Source organism: Thalia democratica, chromosome 8 (genome assembly GCF_965202585.1).
Source record: "Thalia democratica chromosome 8, ktThaDemo2.hap1.1, whole genome shotgun sequence".
NCBI classification, from domain to species: domain Eukaryota; kingdom Metazoa; phylum Chordata; class Thaliacea; order Salpida; family Salpidae; genus Thalia; species Thalia democratica.
The window spans coordinates 21,139,021-21,165,347 of NC_139172.1; the positions used below are offsets into that span (position 1 = coordinate 21,139,021).

General features: G+C 26.6%; 2 protein-coding genes across 2 annotated transcripts; one reads left to right on the forward strand and one right to left on the reverse strand.

Moving 5' to 3' along the window:
• The first annotated feature begins 119 nt into the window (after window positions 1-119).
• LOC145842077 (lysosomal alpha-glucosidase-like) lies at window positions 120-8,891 on the forward strand. Its single transcript, XM_082949452.1, has 6 exons — window positions 120-263; window positions 1,414-1,564; window positions 1,810-2,130; window positions 3,077-3,341; window positions 6,630-6,820; window positions 7,019-8,891. The coding sequence occupies exons 1-6, from the start codon at window positions 184-186 to the stop codon at window positions 8,645-8,647; spliced, it is 2,637 nt and encodes an 878-aa protein (XP_082805578.1). The 5' UTR covers window positions 120-183; the 3' UTR covers window positions 8,648-8,891.
• Window positions 8,892-17,922: 9,031 nt separating this feature from the next.
• On the reverse strand, window positions 17,923-24,347 carry LOC145841985 (regulator of microtubule dynamics protein 1-like). The gene is made up of 7 exons (XM_082949312.1): window positions 24,217-24,347; window positions 22,021-22,135; window positions 20,322-20,397; window positions 19,946-20,210; window positions 19,459-19,633; window positions 18,806-18,939; window positions 17,923-18,302 (listed from the first exon to the last, which is right to left on the reverse strand). The coding sequence occupies exons 1-7, from the start codon at window positions 24,289-24,291 to the stop codon at window positions 18,261-18,263; spliced, it is 882 nt and encodes a 293-aa protein (XP_082805438.1). The 5' UTR covers window positions 24,292-24,347; the 3' UTR covers window positions 17,923-18,260.
• Window positions 24,348-26,327: the final 1,980 nt, after the last annotated feature.

Here is a 26,327-nt window from a genome sequence, read left to right on the forward strand (position 1 = left end):
TAATGTTAAACCTTTTATTTTTTGTAAACTGAGTTAAGTACCTTGAAATAATTTTGTCTTTTAACTATACTCAAACTAATAAATATAATCCAATATTCATACTTTTTTAACAGTAAATATTATACATTAAAAACAAAAATAGTATAGAGACTTTAAAGCTTTTAATGTTAGAAGCTTTACGTAATGAAGAGTTTATATTTCATCTTGTTTTTGAAACTTTTCACTGATGTGGTTGGAGACTGTGAAGTACAAACAAACTTAAGGTAAAATAAATAAATATTAAACATTGTTGTTGAACTTAATGGTATTATGTTTTGTAATAAAAAATTAAGGCATGTATAATGATGTTACAATATATGAGATCTTTAGATAATTTAATTTTAAAAGACTAAGTTGCATCTTTACACAATAGTTAATCCAAAACTTTAATAAAAAATGTTATAAACACTTATCTCAATAGTTTTTGAAGTTTAAGTATGGTATTATAAGTATATATACAAATTATATTCAAAGTTGAAACTTTTTTATTTTTTAATTTGTTTTGAGTTAAAAAAAAAAATTTGTAATTGTAATTTTTCTTAGAGAACTTCTAATGAATAATTAAATTAGTTTGTTGCTTTACAAACAATATATTCTAACTAAGATATTATTACTACAACTAGTTTTATTGCAAATGTAGTGTCAATCAAAAGCTAATGACATAATACAAATTTATGAAGTTTGTTTTCAAAATATTACTTTGATAAAATAAAATTTGATTAATTACCTACATTTTTTTAAGAGTATCTTAAAACTTAATTTTAATTTTAATTAATCTCTCTAACATAAAAGTTTTATCACTTAGAATTGAAAATTGTTTATAACTTATATATAATAAATGGCTTGTTTAAATATAATTTAATCTAAGTAAAATCTGCCTATTAAACTTCTTTAAAAGTTTTAGAACTAAGTTAGCTGTAAATTTGTAGTACAAAAAACTATAATATGTTTGTGAAATTTAGTTTTAAATCATATATAGAAATTTCGAAATTAAAATAAGGAAATTGTATTAAGTTCTCTTTAGTTAGATAATTGACTAGACACTATGTAATCTAATTAACATTTAGTATATCATTTTTCAAACCTTGATTTGCATTTTCGATTATACTAGTTTTTAAATAACAGTAGAAAACTTTTAAATAAGTAAATAACAAAGATAGCTAAGTAAATTATAATGTGCAAATTTTACAAAGTCATTCTTGTCATTTAGTAGTGTTGTTTTTTATAGCTATATTTAAACTAAAACAAAAGTATTTTCATAAATTATTTCCTTTTTTTACTGTTACTAATTTTTTACATAAATCTGTTAAGAATTTTTGATGTAAGTTTCAACATTCTATAAATCATTATTAATTTAAACACTCAATTTTATAGAATAGACTGCTGTCCAGAACGGACTTCTGATGTAGAGAATGTGTGTAGACAAAGAGGTTGCTGCTACCAACCAGTATTAACTTCTGATGAGAATATCCCATGGTGTTATTATGCTAGAAACTATTCGTCCTACAATGTTACATCTCTAAAGGTTACTTGAAGGTTTTATGAACTAGCCTTGAAGTTTTTCAACTAGTGTTATAAATTTAGTAAAATTTTCATTTAAATGAAGCTTTCTGAACATGTAAAAGTTGTCAGTTAAAACCATCAATAAACATTTATAATTTTCAAAATAGTATACAAAAATACAAGTAACAAGTTGCATATACAAAAATAGTAGAAGCAAGTTTGTTTTTACTCTTAAATATGTTTGTTAAATTTGTAATACACAAATAGGACACAGGTAGAGGATTTTTAGGATTACTTGAGTTACACAATAACCATCGACCAAGAATCACTGAGGAAATCACAAGCTTGTATCTCAATATAAGTTATCAGACTGAAAACTGTGTAAGAGTAACTCTTTCTGATGCTAGAAAAAAACGTTTTATGGTACCAGTGAAAACTTATTACCCTAATAGTACTCCAAAAGTTAAAAACTATGGAGTTACCATCACAAAGAGCAATTTTGGAATTAAAATTTCGAACAAACTTACTAAAAAAACTATTTTTGATACTACACTTGGTCCATTAGTTTTTGCCAACCAGTTTTTGCAGGTGATTATTAGATAAAATAAATTGTAATAAAATTGAAAATATTTAAATTAGTATAGTAAAACTTAAATAACTAGAATACAAACTAAAATATTTCTTACTTATTTTTTTAGTAAATTGATCTTTTTTGAATATAACTTATTATTTGAAATATATAATAACGTTAACCTTCAAAAAAGATTAAACTCTTCAGTCAATAACTTTGTTACAAGTTTACTTAAGACTATAAAAAATGTTTTATTAAATTCATTGTTGATCTTATGTTAAAATGTTTTTTTGCTGTAAAAATAAATACTATTTCGCTAATTTTAGTTTAAAAATTTGAAGTTTTATATTAGACTTACATAAAACTATGATATAAAATTTATCACTGTTTCACAAAGTGTACATTTTTTTTATATTGAACAGAACTATAAATAAGAAAAATAGTATTTAAATAAGTACTTTTTTTGATTTTTTTTATGCTCTTATTTCTACTCCAATTTTAGGTAACAGATAGAGTTAAACCTTTAAAATGAACAAATTAAAAAATTCTAAATTTTTTTTAACGAAATTGTGATTTTTTTAGGAAATAAATTTTATTAATTAAGTAATTTACTTTTCAAATTCAGTGCTGTTGTCACAACCATAATTAATTAAACATTAATTTATAAAAAATGCTTATAAAATAGGAAAGTTTTAAAAGTTTCTCTTTGTTTTAAGTTTTTTTTTTTATTTAATTGTAATGAATATAGCAATGACTTTGTTTTAGAAAACTAGCTTCTTAAACAAATTTGTGTTGTACTGTTTTCCAAACATATAAATAAAAATGTATTGTATGGTTGAAAGTTTTTATGTAATAAACCTTTTATATTTTTATTAAAAAGAAATATAAAATAAAATACTCAGTAAAACATAATAGAAGTATGTTAAACTAATTGATATATTGCTAAACACACAATCAAACCAGATATCAAGTTTGCTGCCAGAAACTTGCAAAGTATACGGACTCGGAGAGAGGCACTCTTCATCCCGAGTCAGCACAAATTGGAACAGGTTGGTGATGTGGGCGAGAGACGAACCGCCCACGAAAGGGGACAACTTGTACGGGGACCACCCGTTTCTCATCTGCATAGACGACCAGGGAGACAGTTTCGGAGTGTTTTTGCTGAACAGCAACGCGAAGGAGGTCGTGCTGCAACCCGCCCCTGTAGTTACCTGGAGGACCATTGGAGGTTTTTTTAATTTTTATTATCTAATTGTTTTTAATTATTATTCTCATTTTCATAATTTGATATCTAAGTATTTTTGTAATGAAATACAAATTTGGTTCTGTTGTTGATACAAAAGATTTTAAGTAATAATAAAGTTTTTTTTAAACAAAATACTTATAAAGTTTTTAGATAATTTAGAAAAAGATGTATTGAATACAGTTTGTTTTTACAAAAACTTAGGAACTATAGATTTTATTGTAAACAGAAAAGGTTCAAATTTTTGTAATCTTTTATTGTTTTAAAAAAACTTTGTATATAAAGTTTAAACTTTTTAATTCTTAAGTACTTTTATACTAGTTTAGAATTGAATAGATTCAAATTTAATATTATATTAAATAATAATATCTTAACGAAACAAACCACATTAAAAAAAGTTTTATAATAAAAGAAAACAACCAAACAACTTTTTGTATTAGATATTAATTAAAATTTTAGAATAAAAAGTAGTTAAAGTAATACTTGTATTTGTATTTTTAAATTTGAAACTTAAAATTTTTTCTAATGACCAAACTTATGTGTAATAAAAACCTAAACTTAATTTCAAATGAAGTGTTTATAAAAATCTTCTTCATATTTATTCTTTCTATATTATACCTTAGAATGTTACTGATATGTAGGTATGTTTTGATACATATTATAATTCACTTTTAGAGTATAAATTTTATAACCTTGATATATTGATAAGTCTTAAAAACTGCATAGAAAGTTTTTACAGACATATATTAAGGGTGGGCTTTTTATTTTTTTAACCCAATTGTTGGTAAACTACAGTCAAGCAAAAATCTCTGACATGCCACACATTTTTAGTTGATATTGAGTTATGCAAAATTTTTTAATGAAAGTTTACATATATGCATTTTAATTAATTGTGAGTAAAAAGTGTTGCTTATTTAAAAATTTGTTAATTTCTTAATTTATCTTAATTAGTCTTGAGGTAAAATTCTATATATATGGTATTTCTCATCTACAGTGAACTGAAAACAACTTGTGAAAAGTAAAATTTAGGTAGTTTTATAAGAAAGATTTTAAAAGCGCTCCTAGTTTTAATTTAATTGCACAGTAGTTATTATTAAATGCTGATGTTAATGCTCTTTTATGTCTTATAGTATAAGTTTTCTAAAATACGTAGCCTGCATGTAGAAAGTTTTTTTGAAAAATTTACCTTGCTGATTAGAAATTTTATCACCTGTAGTCTAACTAAACTAAATAAAAATACGTAAGTAACTATTGTACTGACTCTTTTGTAGGTTATAACTTTATTTTCAAAGTTTTAAAGCTTAAGTTAGTAATAAACTATACTATGCATTTGGGTTTACTTTTTATTTTAAGTTAATAAAAACAAAATATTTAAAAACAAACATTTATTGTTTCTAAGGCACAAATTAAACATCAAAATAAATATAATTCTAGTTTTATTAGTTAATTTGTAAATTTAGGCTAAGTTAAAGCCTGCATAATCTAAAAATGTTATACAAGTTTTAAAAGTATGCTTTTGTTTTATGTTAAAAATTAGACTGTTATCTATGTTCTATGTCTGATTAATTAAACTTCATAAAAATGACACAATTAAAACAAAGTAGTACAGTGCTTCCTCGCTAATCCGGCCAAGTTGGGCAAGATTTTTTTGAAAATACGGCCGGATTTGCCTTTGGCCGGATTTGCCTTTGGCCGGATAAGAACAAAATATCGCTTTTTTACAAATTATATACCTTAGTTATATTATGAATGTATATAACAAAACGTACTATAAAATTTCTGTCAATTAAATTTATTTTACTTCATTCAAAGAAAAAAGAATTAAAACAGACAAAACTAAACGAAACATAATTTTATAAGTTCAAAATTAATGGAAAAAAACTACACTGTTAACACTTTAACTAAATTACCAATGTTAAACTGGCTCATTATAAGAGCTTTATGCACATTATTTTTTGCCATTTCGCAAACTTTTAACTTGTTTTCAATTGTTAGTTGAACGCGTTTTCGTTTCTTTGCTGTCTTATCCATTGTTTAACCAGATATGTTGATTGTAGTATATTAAAGTGTAACTTGCTTAGCAAAGACAGAAAAATTGCAAATGAATAATAAACAAGTTTGTTACAACTGAGCAGGAAAACTATGAAAAAAAACTTAAGATTATACAAATAATACTTTATTATGACGTAACAATATATTGCTTGCATACTTATAAAACGTAAATTGAATACTTTTTCGAAGTAAAATGAAATTAAACGCTTAAAACGCTAAAGTAAATAAGTCGACTTCTCGACTAAAACCGGCCGGATTAGCGAGGAACCGGATTAGCGAGGACCGGATTAGCGAGGAAGCACTGTAGTTGTTTTATATTTAAAAAACTATAAATACGATATATTTTTCAGTTTAGAAAAATGTAAAATAAACAAAACAGCATTTAATTTATTTTTTGAAGCATTGCATTTCTTTATTTTCAAGTTTATGTTAATTAACCATTGAAATTAACATAAAAAAATCTTTTTATAAATTTCAACCAATGAGATATGTTACCACGTCCACCATTGTGAATATATAATAACTAGGCTTAAGTTAAATGACCGTAGATTTAAAGTATTTTTATGATTTAGTCAAGTTAAATTCATCAGAGAAAAAATCCTAAAAGAAAAAGTACAAATACCTTTAAAGCTTGAAAACTAATACAACTTTTAATAGTTAACCGGATTTATAAGACCGGTGACATTCTATTTCAAGAGTTATTATACTTATACAGTTTAACAAATGTATTTGGTTTTTTTTTAAGGCAATTTAAACATTTTTATACTAAAGCTCGTAGAAACTATGCTTACAGTTTTTATTTAGTTATCATTTTATTTGTCCGTGTAATAAATTTTGACACATCTTTGTTAATATAAAGTTTTAAATAGTTATAGTTTTAAAAGACTTAGTGCTAGCTATAACATTATTTAAAGTAAGCAACAGATTATGCGTTTGTTTGTTTTTACAAAGCTTGCTGCACTTTTTTGCAATATAAAACTTTTGTTTAACTTGTACTCAAATAACTTTTTTGAAACAATATAAATTTAACCCACTGTGCTTTTAAAAGTTCATACAAAAGAGTTGAAAAAAAAATTACAACAAATGTAAATAAACAAAAGTATATAAAACTTAGCTTGAAATCAACTATCATATAGTAATAAAGATTTACATGTTTTTTCGAAACAGTACTTTTGAAATACAGCCTTTGAATTGTTAACTTTAAATAACTTAACTCAATAGGAATATTGGATTTTTACATTTTCATGGGTCCGAAACCCAGTCAGGTGGTGCAGCAGTACCTGCAGCTGATAGGCAACTCCCACATGCCTCCCTACTGGGCGTTGGGTTACCACCTGTGCCGGTGGGGGTACGGTTCAGCCAACAACACGTTGAAAGTTGTGCAACAGATGAGAGACGCTGGTGTCCCACAAGTTTGTTGTTTATTATCATAACAAAATTTTATTTAAATTTTTGTTTTTTTTTTTAAACTTTTTTTTATCTTGTTACATATAATCTACACAGACTGTACGAGAACTAACTTAAAAAAAAATTTACTATTACTTATAAATCACTTTTTGTAGTTTAAATTATTTTATTTAACCTAAAAATTGAATAACATAATTTCGAAGGAAGTCCAGTGGAATGATATTGAGTATATGGACAAAGATTTAGACTTCACTTACGACAATACCTCATACGACACACTGCCTGGCTTAGTTGAAAACCTCCATTCCAACCACCAAAAGTACGTCATGATAATCGACCCTGGCATTTCGAACCAGCAAAAGCCCGGCTCCTATCCCCCCTACGATGAAGGCGTTTCAATGGACGTTTTCGTCAAACAAGCAGACTCGGATGAGCCATTGGAGGGGGTGGTCTGGCCGGGGAAAACTGTGTACCCTGACTTTATGAGCGCGAACAGTTCTGCGTGGTGGGAAAAGCAGCTGAGGCGTTACCGCGAAAAAGTGAAGTTTGACGGCGTGTGGATCGACATGAACGAGCCTTCCAACTTCGTCTCCGGCTCGACGTCGGGCTGCGACGAAAAAGATGAGCACGAAAACCCGCCTTACCTGCCGAGAGTTGCCGGCGGTAAATTGAACGACAAAACAATCTGCATGACATCGAGGCATTATGAGGACACGATCCATTACAACGTGCACAACTTGTACGGTTATTTCGAAGCTCGGGCGACCCATAAAGCTTTGCTCGGTATGAACCCGAACAAGAGGCCGTTTATTATATCCAGGTCGACATTTGCCGGTAGCGGAGTTTTTGGCGGCCACTGGACGGGAGACGTGAGAAGCACGTGGGACGATTTGCGGCAGTCCGTGGTGGGAATTTGCAATTTCAACTTGTTCGGAATTCCGCTTGTTGGCGCCGACATTTGCGGTTTTGGCGGGAACACCTCGCCAGAGTTGTGCGTAAGGTGGACCCAGTTGGGCGCGTTCTACCCTTTCATGCGCAACCACAACACCTTGGACGCAACGGCTCAAGCTCCCACAGATTTTCCCTCTGACGTTATGAAAATTATGAGGAAGGCAATTGAGAAGAGATATTCTTTTCTGCCTTACTTGTACACGCTCTTCTACGAAGCTCATACGCACGGCTACACGGTAGCTCGCGGTCTCTACCTAGAGTTTCCCCGCGACAAAACCGCTAAAATTATAGATAGTCAGTTCATGTGGGGGGACTCCCTAATTATATCTCCAGTTCTGCAACCGTCTGCTACCAGCTTGTGGGCGTATTTCCCTCAGAGCAGGTGGTTTGATCCTGAGACGGGTGATGAAGTATCGAGCAGTTCAGGAGTGTGGAAAAAGTTTCAGGTCGACCTTTCAACTCTCAAGGTGCATTTGAGGGGCGGGCGAGTTGTGCCAACGCAACAAGTTTCCATGACGACCGCTCAAAGTCGCAAAAACCCGTTTGGCTTGCTGGTTGCTATGGACGAAAGAATGATGTCCGGCGGCAGCTTGTTTTGGGACGAGGGTGATGGTTTCACTGATGAAAAAGTTTTAATCAGGTTTTCCGCAAACTTGAAAGGAATGAGGTCGACATTGAAAGAGTCTTATGGAGACTTTAACGCAGTGTTAGATGAGATTAAAGTATACGGATTGCCCATCATTCCACTCAGAGTTACGTTAACAGTGCCCAGCTTAAACGTTATTTCGAAATCAGTAGAGTTTGAAGTACTACAAAATAATGTTTTGAAACTGTGTAAGTTAAAAATCGATCTAACTAAGGAGTTTTATATCGATTGGTAAAATAGTTTTTAGTTACAAATTCAGTAAACTTGATAATCATATTTCATAAGAGATCTACGCTTACGAATTTTATTTTAAATAACTAAAAACGTGAATCTTTAAATTCTTTTTCATTGTGATGAAATGTAATGTTTAGCTTTTTTACGTACTAATTTCAGCATATTTTTAGAACTTTGACTGTTTTTCTATTATTATTTTTATTTTAAGTGACGTTTTATACTTATAACTTTTTTAATACACAATATTTTACATGTAAATTTACCTCGACATACTATATTTACTCAATATAACTGTATATGCAATTTTTATATTTTTAATGATTATAACTGTTACAACTAATGAAATATTTTCTGTAGTCTTTAAAATCTAATCATTTTTATTTAGTAGTATCAACTTATACTAAAAATAAAAAACCTAATTTAACTTAATTTTTCTTAATTAATTATTTTTATTAAGTTCTTTTTTAATTACTTAAGTTAATCTTTTTTAATTACTCATGTGTAATTGTATAGATAAACTGTTCATACACTGCAACTTGAATTTTACTCAAACAAAGCCTTTCTAGTATAAAAATAAATTTTAATTTTACTTTTACTTAATTATTTACAAGATTACATTTGTAAAAAGCATAAGTAAAGGTCTTACGATGAAGTGTTATGATTAGTATACATATAATAAATTTTATCTATTAAAAATATTATTGTTTTATGTAATAACTTATTTGATGAGCAAGCAAAGTAATCAAATTAAATGGCCATGTCCTAATTATAGAAACCTAATACGAAACAAGATACTAGTAAGTTTGCTGGAGTTTTTAAAAATATGACCTAAACCAAAATATTTTTTATACCATTTAAATTAGTTTTAAGGTTATAATTTGTAGACTATATACATCATAATCAGCAAAACTTAAAATATAATTTAAACAATTTAGTATTGAAAGCGTAAAGTAAAATGATTAACAGTAGAACTTATTTATGTAGTTCTGCACTACTTGGTAAACCAGGCACCTTCTTTTCACTATAAATTTACAAATAGCTTCTGCAGACTTAAGAATTTAATATTTATCTAAATTTATAACTTAAGCACATATATTCTTCAATAGTTAATATGGAGCTAAAAATAAACTTAGCTACCATTTTGTAAAAAGTAATACACTTTTATATGATAGAACAGTATACTTCATTTTACTAAAATTTTAGACATTTATTCAAGTAAGTTACTTATTTTACGAAAATTGGTTCTGTATAGAGCTAAGCTTTCCTTTCTTATACCTTTCATATTTTAAAGAGTTTCATGGTTTTTACTAAACTGCTTTGTTAACTCAATGCAGTGAAAGTAGACTTTTTAAACACAGTATTAATTACTGAATGAAATTGAACACTAAGCTTATTCACAACAACAGTCCACAATACACTTTTCGACCTTGTTTCAGCTTCGTTATGATTAAAAAATAGTCACCAACATCAACTACCTTAGTACTGAATTGTTTCTTTGTGGTTAAAGCTAGAAAAGTTAACGTAACCAAACCATAACAACTCAGCATGCTTGAAATTGTCATTATCAAAGTGAATCTGTAGTTAACACTCGATTTGACTTTAAAATTTATACTAAATAAACTTTAATTTATTTAAACTTTTTTGTAAGCTTTTTTTATCAATTTAGAGGTTTAATTTTACATATTGTTACATGTTCAAAAACAATGCAAGTGTTTAAGTTTGTAATTTAATTTCAGTCTATAATTAACACATAGTATAATTGTTAATGTTTATCTTTGTTTTTTTGCTGTGTAGTTCTCCTCGAAGACAAATATCTAACAATAATTAAAATTACAAAACTAAAGATTTGTACAATAATTAGTTTTTTAAGCTTTTTTAAAGATGATAACTCTATAATAGATCTGCTATAAAGTTTAGGTATTACTTAGAAGTAAACATGTCAAGATGAAAGGTATAATAATCACTTGAATTTCAACAAAGATCTATCTAGCCATTAGTGTAACTGGTCATAAACTAAATGAATAACTAAAATCTATTGTTCTCGTCAGCATAAGAAAATGTTAATTTGATCTTGAGGCATTTTCTAGATAAGAGTTTCCTAAAAAGGACGATATAAGTTTTGGCTGTTAGGATGCAATAACTAGTTAAAAAAGTAAATGGGTAATGGTAGTGACGGGGTGATAATAATAATTCGACGCTTTTTTTAAGTTCTGCAAAGTATGCGACTATGAAAATCAGTTTTGTAAACCATGGTCAATTAGATTTACAGCAGAATGATATTGTTAAACATCGAAAAAATCTAGCTTTAAAGGACGTTGGCTTCTAAAAGCAAATTACTTTTGACTAAAAAACAATTATTTTAGACTTAAACTTGACCTCTAAATATAGATTACATACATAATCAGAAGATAATTAATATAAAAAGACTAATAACAGTATTAGATTAATCCAAATGTAAATACCTTAATACAAATATAATTTAGTATAAGTTTATATGTACATCAGTTTTAATAAAACTAACTAAAAAACTGATAGAGTTTTAATGACTACTTATTTTTTTAATGTAAGATCATTTTTTTGATTGCATTATAAAAAGTTAGCACAATTAAATTTTGTTAAGGTTCTATTTTTTAAATCTGTAATAATTATGAAAAACTCTTACATTGCTTAAAAATTTAAACAAAGTTTTAGAAGTAATGAGTTAGAATAACTAATACTAATAGTTTTAATTTAGTTTGCGGACTTTTTAATCTATAAAGTCTAATTACCTAACACAATATACTACTTTTTTTTTGTTATGTAAAAATTAGTGTATTGAACTTATACTTTATAATGTTTTTTTTTTTTAATTTTGCTGTTATTTATCATGACTCAACAAAGACATCGGCAAAAGTCTGCAGAGCTGAAGTCTAGGCTTTTTTGTATGCCGTGAGATAAGCTCAAGATTAACAAAAGGTTTGATCATAACAATTCGATCATCAGACCACAAGCTGAGACCGGTTTCGTCCTTGTTAGAATTCATTAGTCAGTCACAACCGCAAACCTTGCAGTCTGCAATCTACAAACGGTTTATGATGCTTTCACATAAAGCAACCATTTGCTGGTATTTATCAGTGACTTCAGAATTGTCTTTTGCCGTGCAACGTTAAATGCATTGTCCTTTAGATAAGACATCTGGTACGCTCGTATTAAATACAGTCAACAAAAAACCTACATTTATTAGAAGTCTTTAAAAATTGTTCTAGTTGTAAAAAAAAATAGGTAAGCTACTGTAAATACCAATCCATAAACTGACTTTTTATAAGAACTTAGGTGTTTTCAAAAAAGCTGGATAAGAAATACTTTCAGTAGCTTCGAAAAGTTTTCTGTCCGTTTATTTTTTTCAACGTCGTACTTAATTACAAACTCTGAATCGTTTCTAAATACAAACACTTTACAGCCGCAGTACACAGCTTCGGAAATGCTGCACTTTAAACGTTGCAGCAAAAAAGGCGGCTTTAAAGTTTGGAACCGGTTGCAGAGACCGTCGAAGACCTTGTTAAGTCGAAAGTCAATTATAACAGCTTGCTTCTTACCGTGTCCGTTATATAGGGACTTCCGTCGGGAGATCCCCCGAAACGACAGCTCTTCTTTTAAACAGAGAGCATGCCGCGTGCCTCTTCTCTATCTGCCAGTTTTCACAAAACTCAACGCAGGAGTTGAAACCGCCGTTCGAGCATCCGTTCGAGCAGGAGTCGTGACTCTTGCCACTGCCAATGACGTAAACTTTGTCCACTACAGCGCAGATGCAAATGCCAGTGATGTGGTAACAGTTTTTTAAGGCAACTAACTCCAACTTATTAGAATCTACAATAGAACTCTTTTTGATGCACACTAACTTTCTCTTGTTGCAGACTTTAGTACCAAAAAAGTAAACTTCAGCGTCAATGAAAACAGCTTTCAAACTTGTTTCTAGTTTTACTGTTACTATAGCTTATTAAACGATATAAAAAGACTCTCAAAATATTTTCTTAGGACCTGGTGCAGGAAGAACCTTTCAGTTATCGAGTCGTACACCACATATACCTTTTAATGTCTTGTCCTGGACAATACAAAGACATTAGATATTTTAAAATTTGCACTATCCTTTCTGCTTATATTTCTACTATAGCGTTTAAGTTTGATACCAAAATCCCCACAAACCAGTATAACAAACATTCTTTGGTCACAGTGCCTTGAAGCAAAATATACATTTAGTTAATTTTCATAAAAGCCAGAGTTGTCTTGAACGATTTTGTTTTTTATGAAAATACCTTCTTTAGTCGTTTAGAAATACGATGAAGTGCCTGAAACTTTTTTTAATGCAGGCGTACTAGATGGAGGATTACCAACTTGAAGAAAAAGGTTTTTCGCAAGTTTGTTTCTTTATTTACTATTGAAATGAACCTCGCATCTGCTGATTTAAAGACTTTTAATTCTAAGGTTTCATTAAATTTAGATTCAGAGAGCATTTTATACACAGAACGTAAATCTAACCCTAAACAATTTTTTTATTTTATAAAATCTTGTTAAATGACACATAAAGATCAATAAAGTTTTATAGTTTTGGCATTTTCAAATATCTACCATCTAAAATTACACTAATACATTATCAAGGTTTATGTGGTCTTTGACTCAATTTACTATCTTATCTCTTACGATCGTAAAAAATTTGTATTTATAAAGCTAGAATGATGCAATGGTCAATTGGAACTTAATCTATCAAAACTACTTAAAATTAATAAAATGATAATATTTAAATTTAGTTAATAATTAAAAATTAAATAATAAATTTAGTAAATGTACATTAGTATTTAAAAGCTTTTGTTGCTGTTTCCGTTTCAAAAACTCTAAACACATACTTTATTATAATAAAAAGTTTTAAGCTTGATTATACAAAAATTATATAAACTAAAAGTAAACAATTTTTTTATAAAGCTGTAAAATAAAAAAATACAACCTTCTAAAGTTTAAAGCAGTATGTAAAAATCTTAATAGAAAATTAGTGCATACAAAAAATATCAACTTTGTATTTCGTTAAGCAATATTTAATTTTGTTACTGTAAGCTTGCAGTAATTTTTTAGAAACTTAAAACCAGTACATATATATATATATATATATATATATATAATTTATTGAAATGGCGATTTTAAAAATTCTGGAACATATATTTCATAAAGCTTTAATTTTTCATAAAGCTTTAATCATCAGCCAGTTAAATTCAAAATAAAAAGCACTGTACTAAACAAAGATACAAAAGTTATGCAAAAAAACAAAAAACAGTATGACGTAAAATTGTACATTACAAATATTCAGTACAAAAATCGATCTACCTTCTAACTAATCAAACAACTAAAATTAACGAAAACAACAGTTAATTGACTATAAAATGCTTTATAACTTAATATATATATATATAGAATTAAGTTATTTAACTTAATAAATTAAACTTTTCACACTGAGCCCACCTTGAGGGCTTTATTAATAAAAAAGTTTATTTAAAGATGCAAAACTCAAAGGACTCGAGTTTCGTGACTATTCACTCATGTCATAATAATTGAAGCTGATGAGTGAATAGTCACGAAACTCGAGTCCTTTGAGTTTTGCATCTTTAAATAAACTTATATATATATATATATAAAATGAGGTTAATGTTTAAACTTAAACACTTTCAACTGAGCCCACTTGAAGGGCTTTTAAATAATTTATTGAAATGGCGATTTTAAAAATTCTGGAACATATGATTCATAAAGCTTTAATTTTTCATAAAGCTTTAATCATCATACTGACTATGTATAATTATCATACTGACTATATATAATCATCGACTGACTACCTGGATGTGAAGCTCAACTTGCATGATCTCTCCTATATGCCTTATAAAAAGCAAAATGAAAAAATTATGTATATAAATAAATATTCTAGCCACCCAAAAAATATTATAAACCAAACACCAAAAATAATTAATAAACGTTTAAATAAAAGATCAAGCAACGAAGAAAACTTTTTAAAGACAAAACAAGATTACGAACTAATAATGAAAAAATGCGGTTACAATGATAAACTTAATTTTGAAACAACGGAGCAAAAAAACAAAACGAACAATAAAAGTAAAAGAAAGCGAAATATAATTTGGTATTATCCCCCATTCTGTACTTCAGTTAAAACAAACATCGGCAGAGAATTTATAAATCTAGTAAAAAAACATTTCAACAAAAATAACCCATTATCAAAGATATTTAACAAACATAATATGCGAATCAGTTATTTATGTATGGCGAATTTGGAGAGATTAATTAAGTCACATAACCAAAGGATATTAAACAAAAGTAATTTAATCATAAATCAGTATAATTGCGCTGGTGGCTGTAAATATAACTTGAAGGGGGGCAATTGCCGGTCAGAGAACATTATTTACAAGGCAACAGTTAACTCTGACCTTGAAAAGAAGTTCTACATTGGCCTATGCTCCACTCAATTCAGATTTCGGTATGCTAACCATAAAAAATCCTTTAAAGGTGGTGTATACGAAAATGAAACTTAGCTTTCGAAGTATGTTTGCGGCCTTAAGCGCAAAAACATTGATTTTAAACTAACTTGGGAGGTGATAAAAAGAGCACAGCCAATAGCAGATGGTAACAACCCTGTTTGTAGGCTGTGCTTAAAAGAATCTACAGCCGTTATGTATGCGTTAAAAAAAGGAAGGTTGTTTAAATAAGAGGAGCAAATTTATATCGTCTTGTCGACATATGAAAAAGCTCCTCTCAAAATACAACAAATTTTAAAGTATTTTATAGTTAATTAACTGTTGTTTTTGTTAATTTTGGTTGTTTGATTAGTTAGATGGTAGATCGATTTTTGTACTGAATATTTGTAATGTACAATGTTCAATTATTACGTCATATTGTTTTTGTTTTTTTTTGTAAACTTTTGCATCTTTGTTTACAAAAGTGCTTTTTATTTTAAATTTGAACTGGCTGAAGATTAGAGACAATCTTCTTTGTCTTTATAAAACATATGTTCCAGGATTTTTAAAATCACCATTTCAATAAATTATTTAAAAGCCCTTCAAGTGGGCTCAGTAGAAGGTGTTTAAGTTTGAACATTAACCTTATTTTATATATATATATATACTGAACGACAAAAAAAGACGCTCAAAATATTTGGTCCTAGGACCTGGTGAAGGAAGAACATTTCAGTTATCGAGTCGCACACCACGGACACCTTTTTACGTTTTGTCCCGGACAATATAAAACTTATTAAAGTGTTTTTCTCTAAGATGAAAAGCTTTTTCTTATTTAGATTTGTTAAAAGTGAACAAAAGACAAACAATCTTACTTTACACAGTTTTCACGTAGAAAATGATAAAATTATATATCATTTAGGGTTACATGACAATTCAAATTCGGACAACTCAAATTTCGACAATTCAAATTCTTAAAAAAATATTTAAAAGACTATATCTCAAATAATAATATAAATTTGAAAAAAATAAAAAATGTTTTATTTTGTTAATATCTACAAGCCACTTTTATATTTCTTTTTAATCTAAAATATTTTTCAAGATATTTCAAAAATACTAAAAATAACTATATTTTTTACTTTAATAAAATCATATATCAAAAAATATTTAATTTTTTGCAAAAAGAAAAAATTGTCTGTAGATATTAATATGGTTTACATATACATTTTTTATTTTAGACAAATATAGACTACTTTTATATTTTAAATGTTTCAATATTTTATTAAGAATTTGAATTGTCGGAATTTGAATAGTCGTGCACCCATCATTTAGAACTTACCAAAACTTTAAGTTTATTTTTTCAAAATACCTTTATGCTTAAACAGTTTAACTTTATAACTGTTTAAGCATAAATATAGACTTTACAGTGTAAAAAACTAATGTTCTGTTTGTAAGGTTTAACATATTATCGTGGAACATAAACATACTGATATACAAAAATTGGCCAAAGTCTGAATGAACAATTATTTAAATCTTGTTGCATTCCTTACAAAAAATAAATTTAGTATCACTAAATGAAGAAAACATTGACAATATTAATTCTATCATTGTTACTCAAACATTACAAATAGATAATATTTGCTTATTCTAGGCCCACTTTTGTTTTAAATAGTAGATTTAACTTGTTCCAATAAACTATTATTACAACAATTTTCTCAGAAACTGTCAAACTCAGTACCTTATTTTTAAAAGTTGACATTGCGCTTTTATCAACAGAATTATTTTATTTATTGTTTACTTTTTAAAATCACAAACCAGATTAGACTGACTTTTTGCATTTTTAAAGAAGTTTGTACAACTTCAAGGAACTCCTACGCTAGAGAAATACTTTTGTTAGTTTTACGAATAAAAGCAGTATGTGGATTATCTTTACATTATCCGGTTCCAAATATTCTACTGGACTAAAATAGCCATAATTTGAAGCTTTTTTGAAAGGTAAGTTAGCATTTTGTTTTTTATCGATTTTAAGATCTATCTTTATTTTTTCAACTAGTTTATAATTCTCACGCTAGAAAATAGATAGGAAATTAAAACTGTCTACTTTTTGTTTGCTTGCATCAAAGAAACTAATGTATAACCATCGTTCAAATTGTCTTTTTTTTTTAAGTTTGAAAAAAATAAACTTGAATCCTTAATACTTAAAAGTACAAGTTCGGAAAAAATTGATAGATAAAAAAAAATATATAAAAAATTTCTAGCCTTATCATAAAACACCAATTTAGAATCTTAAATGTTTCTTCGTAAAAACATTTTTGTGTGTAAAATTAGATATTATGTTTTAAAAAAGAAAGCATTTTACCGCCTAACCTTGTTAAAGACAAACTTTATAATAAAGTTTCAAACTTAAATTTAATATAACAGAACAATTATACTCTACTTTTTACTTGAAAAATATTATTTTTTGTTGTATTTATATACACACCTGTAATTATCTTTTAATTTTAATTTAACTTTATTTTAAACTGTAAAGGTTACACAGTTTGTGATAAAAAGCTACGTAGAAAATAATAAAAGATAAATAAATTCTTTATATTAATGTTAAGTAGCATATGGTATTTTAATAATTAAATAGTCTTGTAATCAACTTTGTTTACAACTTTTAATAGATAATATGTAAAACAAAAAAAAATAAATATATAACAAAAACTGAACACTTACGGTTAACAAATACATAATTTGTCAAAAAATGGTTTCAAAAACAAAATCGAAGTTGTTAACAACATAAAATGGTAGTTTCAATGATAAATTAAATTGCTACAAACTTTATGACATTCTTTTTTTAAAAAAACTTGAAAACAATGATTTAATCGAACACAAAATAGAAAATATTTTCGGTCAACAAAATACTAAATGCACCTAAAAACCATGAATGTTTTATGTGTTCTTAATTTTTAATTTGATTATTGTAAAATTTCTATCTAAACCTATGTAAAATTAACTAATGTTTTTTTTCATTATTATGTTCCCTTTAAAATTTTTCGAAAAAACATATATATTACTGAAAAACGATGTAATGAAGGCAAAGAATATTCCACTTTAGGTATAGAAACTTTGTTAAAACTACAAAAAGTTTTATTGAAGAGTATTAAGGAGACTTTTTGCTTCTTCTATGTTCTGAAAAATTATAAGGCAAATTTTAAGGTGTAAAAACTACATAGTTTTAATGAAAACTTTTTTTTATTTATAATTGCTCACTTTTTATAAAGACTATAGTTGTAATGTTTGCAATTACAAATTTTTATTAAAATTATTTTACATAAAGATTTTGTTAATGTTTTTAAAACTTTTATTAAAACAACAATATTTAAAAGCATAGTAACAAATAGCAGTGATTAAAATTTCAGTTCCTATTAAACAATGATAAAAAATATTAATTAAAAAAAAGTAGCTTTATATGCATCACAATTTTTTGTTGTTTTAGTATTTTTTTTTACTTTTCTACTTAATATTAATAGCTGATATTATTAAAAATTAAAAAACAAAAATTGATGATTCTCTAAGACAACAGTAATGTTAGGAAGAAAACATACTGTAAAAACTGTATAAAGTTTGTATTTTTATATAGGAAAATAGTGCTTGCTTATTTACTTATTAATTTAAGTTTTTACATTACTTACATCAGAGTCTTCTTCCGTTTTTGCATTGTAATTTAAAGTTTTCAACAAAAAACTTTTTGCTTTCTCTTTTTCTCCTGTTTTCATATAAACTTTTCCTATCATCAATAAGTTGCTACTGTAAAAGTTTGGATCGACTGAAAAAAATAATCAAACTAATTAAAATATTTATACTTAGGAATTTTTTTTGTTGTGATAAGCAGTCTAAAGTTTTTGTTTTAAGATTTTAAAACTTATCGCAAGCAAAAACGTTCTTGGTATATCTGGCCCATTGACAAGTAAGTTTTCCAGCCCGTGTTTTAGGTGACAAACAAGTAAAAAATTAATTTCGAAGTGTAATCTAATATTTAAAGTTGTTTAAATTTCTAATCAGTTGGATTCAGACTGGATATCGATTAAAAAAAGATCTGTATTCAATGGCATCTTAATTTGTGGAAGAACATTGTTTAACTTCATAATTAATTTTTTTGCCAATTTTCTGTTTATGAAGTTTTCTTTTTCCTTTTACTTGTAATTAATTTAAATAAACTTCATAAAAACAAACACTATTTTATATTTGATATTAAAAGACTTTGTAAAGTTGCATTTATAAATAATAACAGCTCAAGCATAAATTTGCTTTACATCTTAAGTAAAAAGTTACAGGCAAAACCTACCTTCTTCAGCTTTGAGAAAGTGCGCGAGAGCTTCATCGTAAGTGGAAGAGGGAGGTGTGTTGAAGATCCAGGCGGCCATTCTGCGCTGCCACCCGGGCATGTCTGCAAACGTGTAGCACCACATTCCGAGGCAGTATATGCTGGTTGCATCACTGGGGTTCAGCTCTATTGCTTTCTGTGTTTTATAACTTTTTTTCAAAGTACCAATGAAGCTACAGTTTGTGTGAACAGCATCTCGAGATAAATTAAATAACTTATATGAATGATTGTTCTGTTTTGAAAGATATGGAATAAAAATAGTTTGTATAAAACATTACCGATTTAAATTTTATTGATTTAAAATGTTAAATCTCATATTTTTGTGTTTAGTTTTATTTTATTATTAAAAAAAATATTTTTTAAATTTATACTTCAACAGAATAATTTTTTAAAGTAAGTATTAAACATCCAGTAAGGAAAAAAATACATAAAGACTAGCAATGTATACCTCATAGTGTTCTTTAATTAAAAACGAATTTTTAATTTTAGTTTTAGTTCCTTCATAGTCTCCAATGTCACCAATTGTTATGGCAAACCATTTATGCGAACCGAAATTTTCTTGGTCTACATTCAAAGCACGTTTTGCAAACTCAAATGACTCGTAATGCAATTCTTTTTTTCTTGCTTTGTCAAGGGTTTTATCCTTCAAAGCATAATCTCTTGCAGCTCTAGATAACCTCCATAAAACTTCAGCATTTTCATGTAGTTCATAACTAAAATAAATATTTGTGTTAAAACTAAAGTTATATATTAGTTTCATGTTTGTAAGTATACTAAGTTTTAAATAAATTTTTTATTAACAATTTTTATAAACAAACTTGTACCTTTTTAAATAGCCATATAGTTCAGATACATTTCCTTCTTCATACAATAAGTCTGCTTTTTTGATATCCACTATATCTATAAAAATTTATAATTGATGTTTATAATTATTATATAAAAAATTCATTGTTAGTGTAATTAACTTGACTTACTAAGTTGAGACCAAGCTGTAATTATATCATAACAGTTTTTGATTATTCATGTTATTATACACTTAAATTCAAACTGTGTATAATATCTAAAGACATTAAATATAAATACAAGTGTAAATTTAAGCAAAACAAAAACTAGGTTTTTCGATCAATTTGAAGAAAAGTTGTTAATAGTTTTAGAAAACTACAAAAATTTTTATAAGTAAAGGTAAAATTTGTTGATAAATAATACTATGTGTTCTATGGTTGTGAGTAAACTGTTCTGCCTACTTTATGTTTTTTTGATTAGGTATTAGCTGATAAAAGTATTTTATGACTTTAAAACAAACTTTTCATAACTACTATGGTTCGCATAAAACTTTTAGACTTTAATTTGACGAAAATTTTAAGTAAACCTGGCACAGTGGGCTGAAAAGGGGGGCAAGAGGCAATTGACTAAAAAATAACTTTGCTTTTTAGAAAATCAAATTAAGTGTTTTAACATAGTTAGATAGAACTTTGTCTCTTTGTTTCAAAATTGTTTTTGTTTTTTTTTTCTGCTTAGAGTATTTCAGAAGTTATGCAAGTTTTTCCAACAAGTAAAAAAATCCAAAAATTTTTTTTTTGTTTTTAAGTTAAAAAATGTCAAGATTCTTTATAATGTTTGCCAAAAATTAGCTTGTTTAAAACTACAGAAAATACCAGAAATACTTATTGGAACATAAGTTATCAGTAATTATGTAATAAGATATACAAGACATACTATGTTTTCAACTTAATATTAATATATTTAAACATTTTATTAACACAATTTTAATAAAGTATAAGTGAAAATAAGTTTTTTCAACATTATGAAAATTGTATAGAGCAGCGGTGGTCAAGCTAATTAAATTCTGTGTACACCAAGCTGCAAAAAATAAAATCGGTGCACCCCAAGATCTAATTTTAATAAGAGCGGCTAGTGGTAGGACTATGTAAACACTTTTATTAGTGCATTTCTCCTTAAAAGTCATAACTCCAAAACCGTTTAACAACTGAAGCTGAAATTTTTTATTTGATCTTCTTTTTAATTGACCTCTTTATTTGTTTTACCTTATTTTCACAATGATATTTTAGTGATATGGCTTTGTCTTACATACTTATTAATTGAACACTTCTCCACAATCATTACAAAATCCCCAGTTCAGTATTATTAAATACTTTATTAAATATTAACTACATACTTCATCTAACTCTATGTATTTTACGTGTAAGCTCAATATTTCGTGCACCCCTAAAAAAGTTTTGTGTACCCTAAAAATTTAATGCACCCCAAAAAAAGTTTTGTGTACACCTTGATGACCACTGGTATAGAGAACAACAGTCTAAGCTAAATGATCTATAACATACATTTTTGTGGGAAACTTTTTTTAATGTACTATTGAAGTAGTAAATGTTAAATAAAAATTTCAAAAAACAGTACTTAAAGAATAAAGTTGTATCAAACACATAACAAATAAAATTATTCATAAATATAAAAAGAAGCATCTTTGTACTTAACTTATTGAAGTTTACATTTAACTTAGCATACCTTCGTTGTCATTAAGTGCAAAACTTTCAAAGGAGCTACTTTTATAGTTCCAATAATTTATACCAACAGCTGATATCAAAAGTAATTTGAGCTTTTTCTTTTTGTCCACAATGACCTAAGAGATTACTGTTATGAGTTAGTCAGAACATATTAATAAAAAATTAGCCTACAGTAAGGGTTCAATAAACAGTAATCCTACAGTTCAATAAATTAAAAAGTTTAAGTTACTTAAGAAAATTTTTTCCTGGTTGTTCTAAACTTTAAATATATAAAAAAGTATTTAAATGTAAGTTTGATTATTTATAAACATCCTATTAAAAATTATTACTAACTTTGGTAAGTTAGAAAATTTGAAAAATTAAGGATTTTGTCTAAAGCAATTTATATATATTATTATGTGTTATGTGTTAATAAGATGTTTAAATATATTAATATTAAGTTGAAAACATAGTATGTCTTGTATTATATTTAGGCTTTCAAAAAAACTAAGTTTTACCAAAAATTCTTGAACCTTTAAACTTATTTTATTATCCATTCATTTTTAAACTTTTTCCCAACTCTCTGATCTTATTCTATTTTTGATATATACAGACAAGCTTCTTGACTTATTTGGTAGAAAATAAAAATTTAAATAATGAAGATTATTTTAATTATTAAAATTACTGACTTTTGATACTTTTTATGTAATCTGTTCTATCTCAATATGTATTATTTTATTAAACAAGTCTTTAAAGTTCTTGTATCAATACTGCTTTTAAGTCATAGCATTGTTTAAACATTAAGTCTTAACACCTAGTCAAAATATAAATTTATTAAAAAAAAAAGTATGTTTAGTTTTTCTTGTTACTGACTTGCTAGATGATTTTTCTTTAATTTTTTTTATATGAATTTACAGAGCTACTTGAATAAATAAAAATTATAATCAGTTAATCAAATGTTATAACAGTTATCAAAAGTTATATATACAATAATATCTAGAGATTATAATAATAAAGATAATATAAACTTTTAAAACAAAAACAAGTACAAAAATACAGAGAAATATAAAGTAAACAGTATAAACATTCTTTTTTTTAAAGTTGCTAATCATACACCAGCAGTTTATGTGTTAGTAAGTATCACTGGTGTTTGATTAATTAGTTAATACTAAAATAGCTTTCAAAATATGTAATTTATTTTTCTTAGATTTATATATTGTATTAATCTAGAAAAGAATTTCCGAAATGGGCAATATTACCCTCTTATGAACTATTTATACAATCAGAGGCAGAGTCAGTAACTAGTAAGAAGGCAAACATGTAAATATATAACGATCTAGTAAAGAGGTAATATTTAATAGAGTGAGGTTATTTTTTAAGTTCCTGCCAAATGGGAAATAATGTTAATGACTTTGGTAAACTGTTGTTTAGCAATACCAAATACAATAGCTTTTTAATTTAACTTTTGCAAATACTTAAAATAAAATATTTGTAAGTTTTACAATGTTCATACAAGAAACATATTTAAAGATTGGTGTCTACTTGTTAGACCAGCAAAGTACTTAATTTCTCAGTTATCACTAGCAACTTAAATATTAAGTTAAGTCATATATTCCACAATTTTTAACTACCTTTTTTAATGTTAGAACTTCAAGTTTTTAAATGAAATTTCTAATAAATCTCAAGGGTTTAGAAAAAATACAATTACAAGGGTTTTATGCTTGTATTGTTTTTGTTAGTTAATATAAATATTTTTTATTTTTGGTCCGTTTAATGTTAACTTTTTTCAAGCAGTTATAATTACACATGACTTATAAACTTGCTTGAGTCCCAAAAAATTTATTATCTTTGAAGAGGAAGTATAAGATTGATTGTTTTATACCATAAAAACTAAAAAAAAAACATTTTCAGAACATTAGGTTATCAGTTAAACCTTTCTTAAGTTTTTTTAACCATTAATAAGTTACTTTGAAGAACTTTTTTAACCAATTATTTTATTTCAAAGTTTTAATAAGTAAACAAAGTGATTACATAATTTTATTAATTCTCTTCTTGATGTAGATATTTTTTTTTGTTTTTAAACATTAAAACTAATAATAAACAAATTAGTTTAAAAGTATATAACTATACATAACAAATAATATGGTTTTAATAGTTATAATGACAGGAACTAGTTATAATTAGTTCTATAAAACAAAAGTATTGTTAAAATTATTACCTGTGTATTATTTTTTAAGAAGTTAGTTTTTAGAAGTCGGAAGGAATTGTTCCACACCAACCTTAATGAATTCATATGTAGGTTTTTTTTGGTAAGTTCTTTTAGTAATTTTGTGTTTTGTCACTTTGATTAACTATAAAAAAATTACTCATGTGTAACGATGTACATAAACTAACTTTAGTCCCTACACCGCAAAAAAGTTTTAAATTAAAAATTTAGTTTTAATTTTAGTCATTTTTTAAAGAAATCAATTTTGTAATATGTCTCAATATTAAAGGTAACATGTAGTTTTAGATAATTTTAAGAACAAAAGTGTTTTTAATAACGTAATCAAAATCAAGCTAAATAACAATGAAACTAAAACAGTTAGTAAATAACAGTTATAGTTATATGCTCTTAAAAGTTAATATTGCATTTAAATGTGTGTTGATTCTACTGAGCCAAAAATATGCCTGTTTTTTTTATGTGTAAATTGTTTGTTTAAAAACAAAATAACGTGCTCAAAAAAAATGGTCCTAGAACCTGATGTACGAAAAAACCTTTCGGTTATCGAGTGCTAGTCGTAAACCACTTGGATATAATTTGATGTTTTGTCAAGTACAATTGAAACTCTTGACTAAACTTTTTTTAGGAACTTTCCAATTACTTAGCATACCTATTTTCTACAATTTGAAAACATTTATTTTTTTTCTTTTATACTTTTCTTTAGTTTTATTGTTTTATTTTATTATAATTAAAAAATTGAGATTCTATAACTGTTGCACATTTGTAATTAATTTTGATAGACTTGCTGTAAAAAATATTTTTCTAAAGATAATATTTACGATCATAATATCAAGTTATTTTATAAATTTATTGTTGTTTTTTCACTAAAGAACCAAATAGAGAATTTATTATAATTTTATTACAACTTTTTTTTCTACATAACGGAGCACATTGTAGCAATTAGTCAGTTTTATATCACATAATAGAAAGTTTTCTAATTTATTTGATACTAAAAGCTAGTACAAATGTAATTTAAAACATTAATCGTTTACTAGAGCGGTTAAAAAATATAAAATGAACAAAAAACATGTATAAGTATTGCTATAAAGACTTTTATTGAAGTATGTTTATTTTTCAAACGTTAAAGTTAAAATTTTCAAACTAATGTACTTATTACCAAATTTGAGTTTTAAGTACATGTTGATCAAAAAAAAATATCAAATTACCAAACATACACTAACTAAAATTACACTATCTTAAACTTTTCTCTTTAATTAAAATTAATAATTTTTATATTTTGTTTTTGCGAATCATAATTGCTTTTTTCTTATTCTATATTCTTAATTTTTTTAGTAATCTTATATTCATTTAGGCTTTTAAATTTAGTTGACGTCAAAACTAACTAATTTATATTGAAAAAAGGTTCTTTTTTTTGCTAACTCAGTTTTTTTCATAAATTGCCTTGGATTTTTTAATCAATAATATTAATAACAAAAAAGGTTTCAATTTTATAATTTTCTGAAAAAAGTTTTCAAGACAGCTTTAGAAGTTAAAAACATTAACTTTGATACTATTTTGATAATACTTTTCAAAGACAGTTTTGAAGTGTAGTTTATGATCAATTTTTATTTAGTTGCTCTTACAATTGTTTCAAACTAGTTCGTTGCAATTCGTAAATACATTGTTTCCATTTTTATTTCAAACAGGTTCATTTGTCTTGATTTTATAGCTTATCTATGAATTATAATAGTTTTTTATTTAAAAATTTTGAAATCAATACCATAGTTTCGTTAGTTTTGAACTTGGAATGTTTGTTTTATTAAACTTACCCTACATTAAGACACTTTTTTGTGTTCATTAATGCAATAAATATTATTGTGCATAGTGAAGGCAGAAATGCTAAGCAAAAACTAATAGTTAAGTCAAGAACTTAATAATTTCAAGTTTGTGAATTATAGTATATATTCAATTTGGATGCCTGTGTACTTTTTACTTTAAAGATAACAATAAAAGTTCTCGACTTACCTGGTGACACTATGATTTTCCTACACTGATAGCTTTAAAATATAAGTTTTATTTGGTTTTTGTTTTAGTTTTTTATTTCAAGTTTAGCATAATGTCATCTT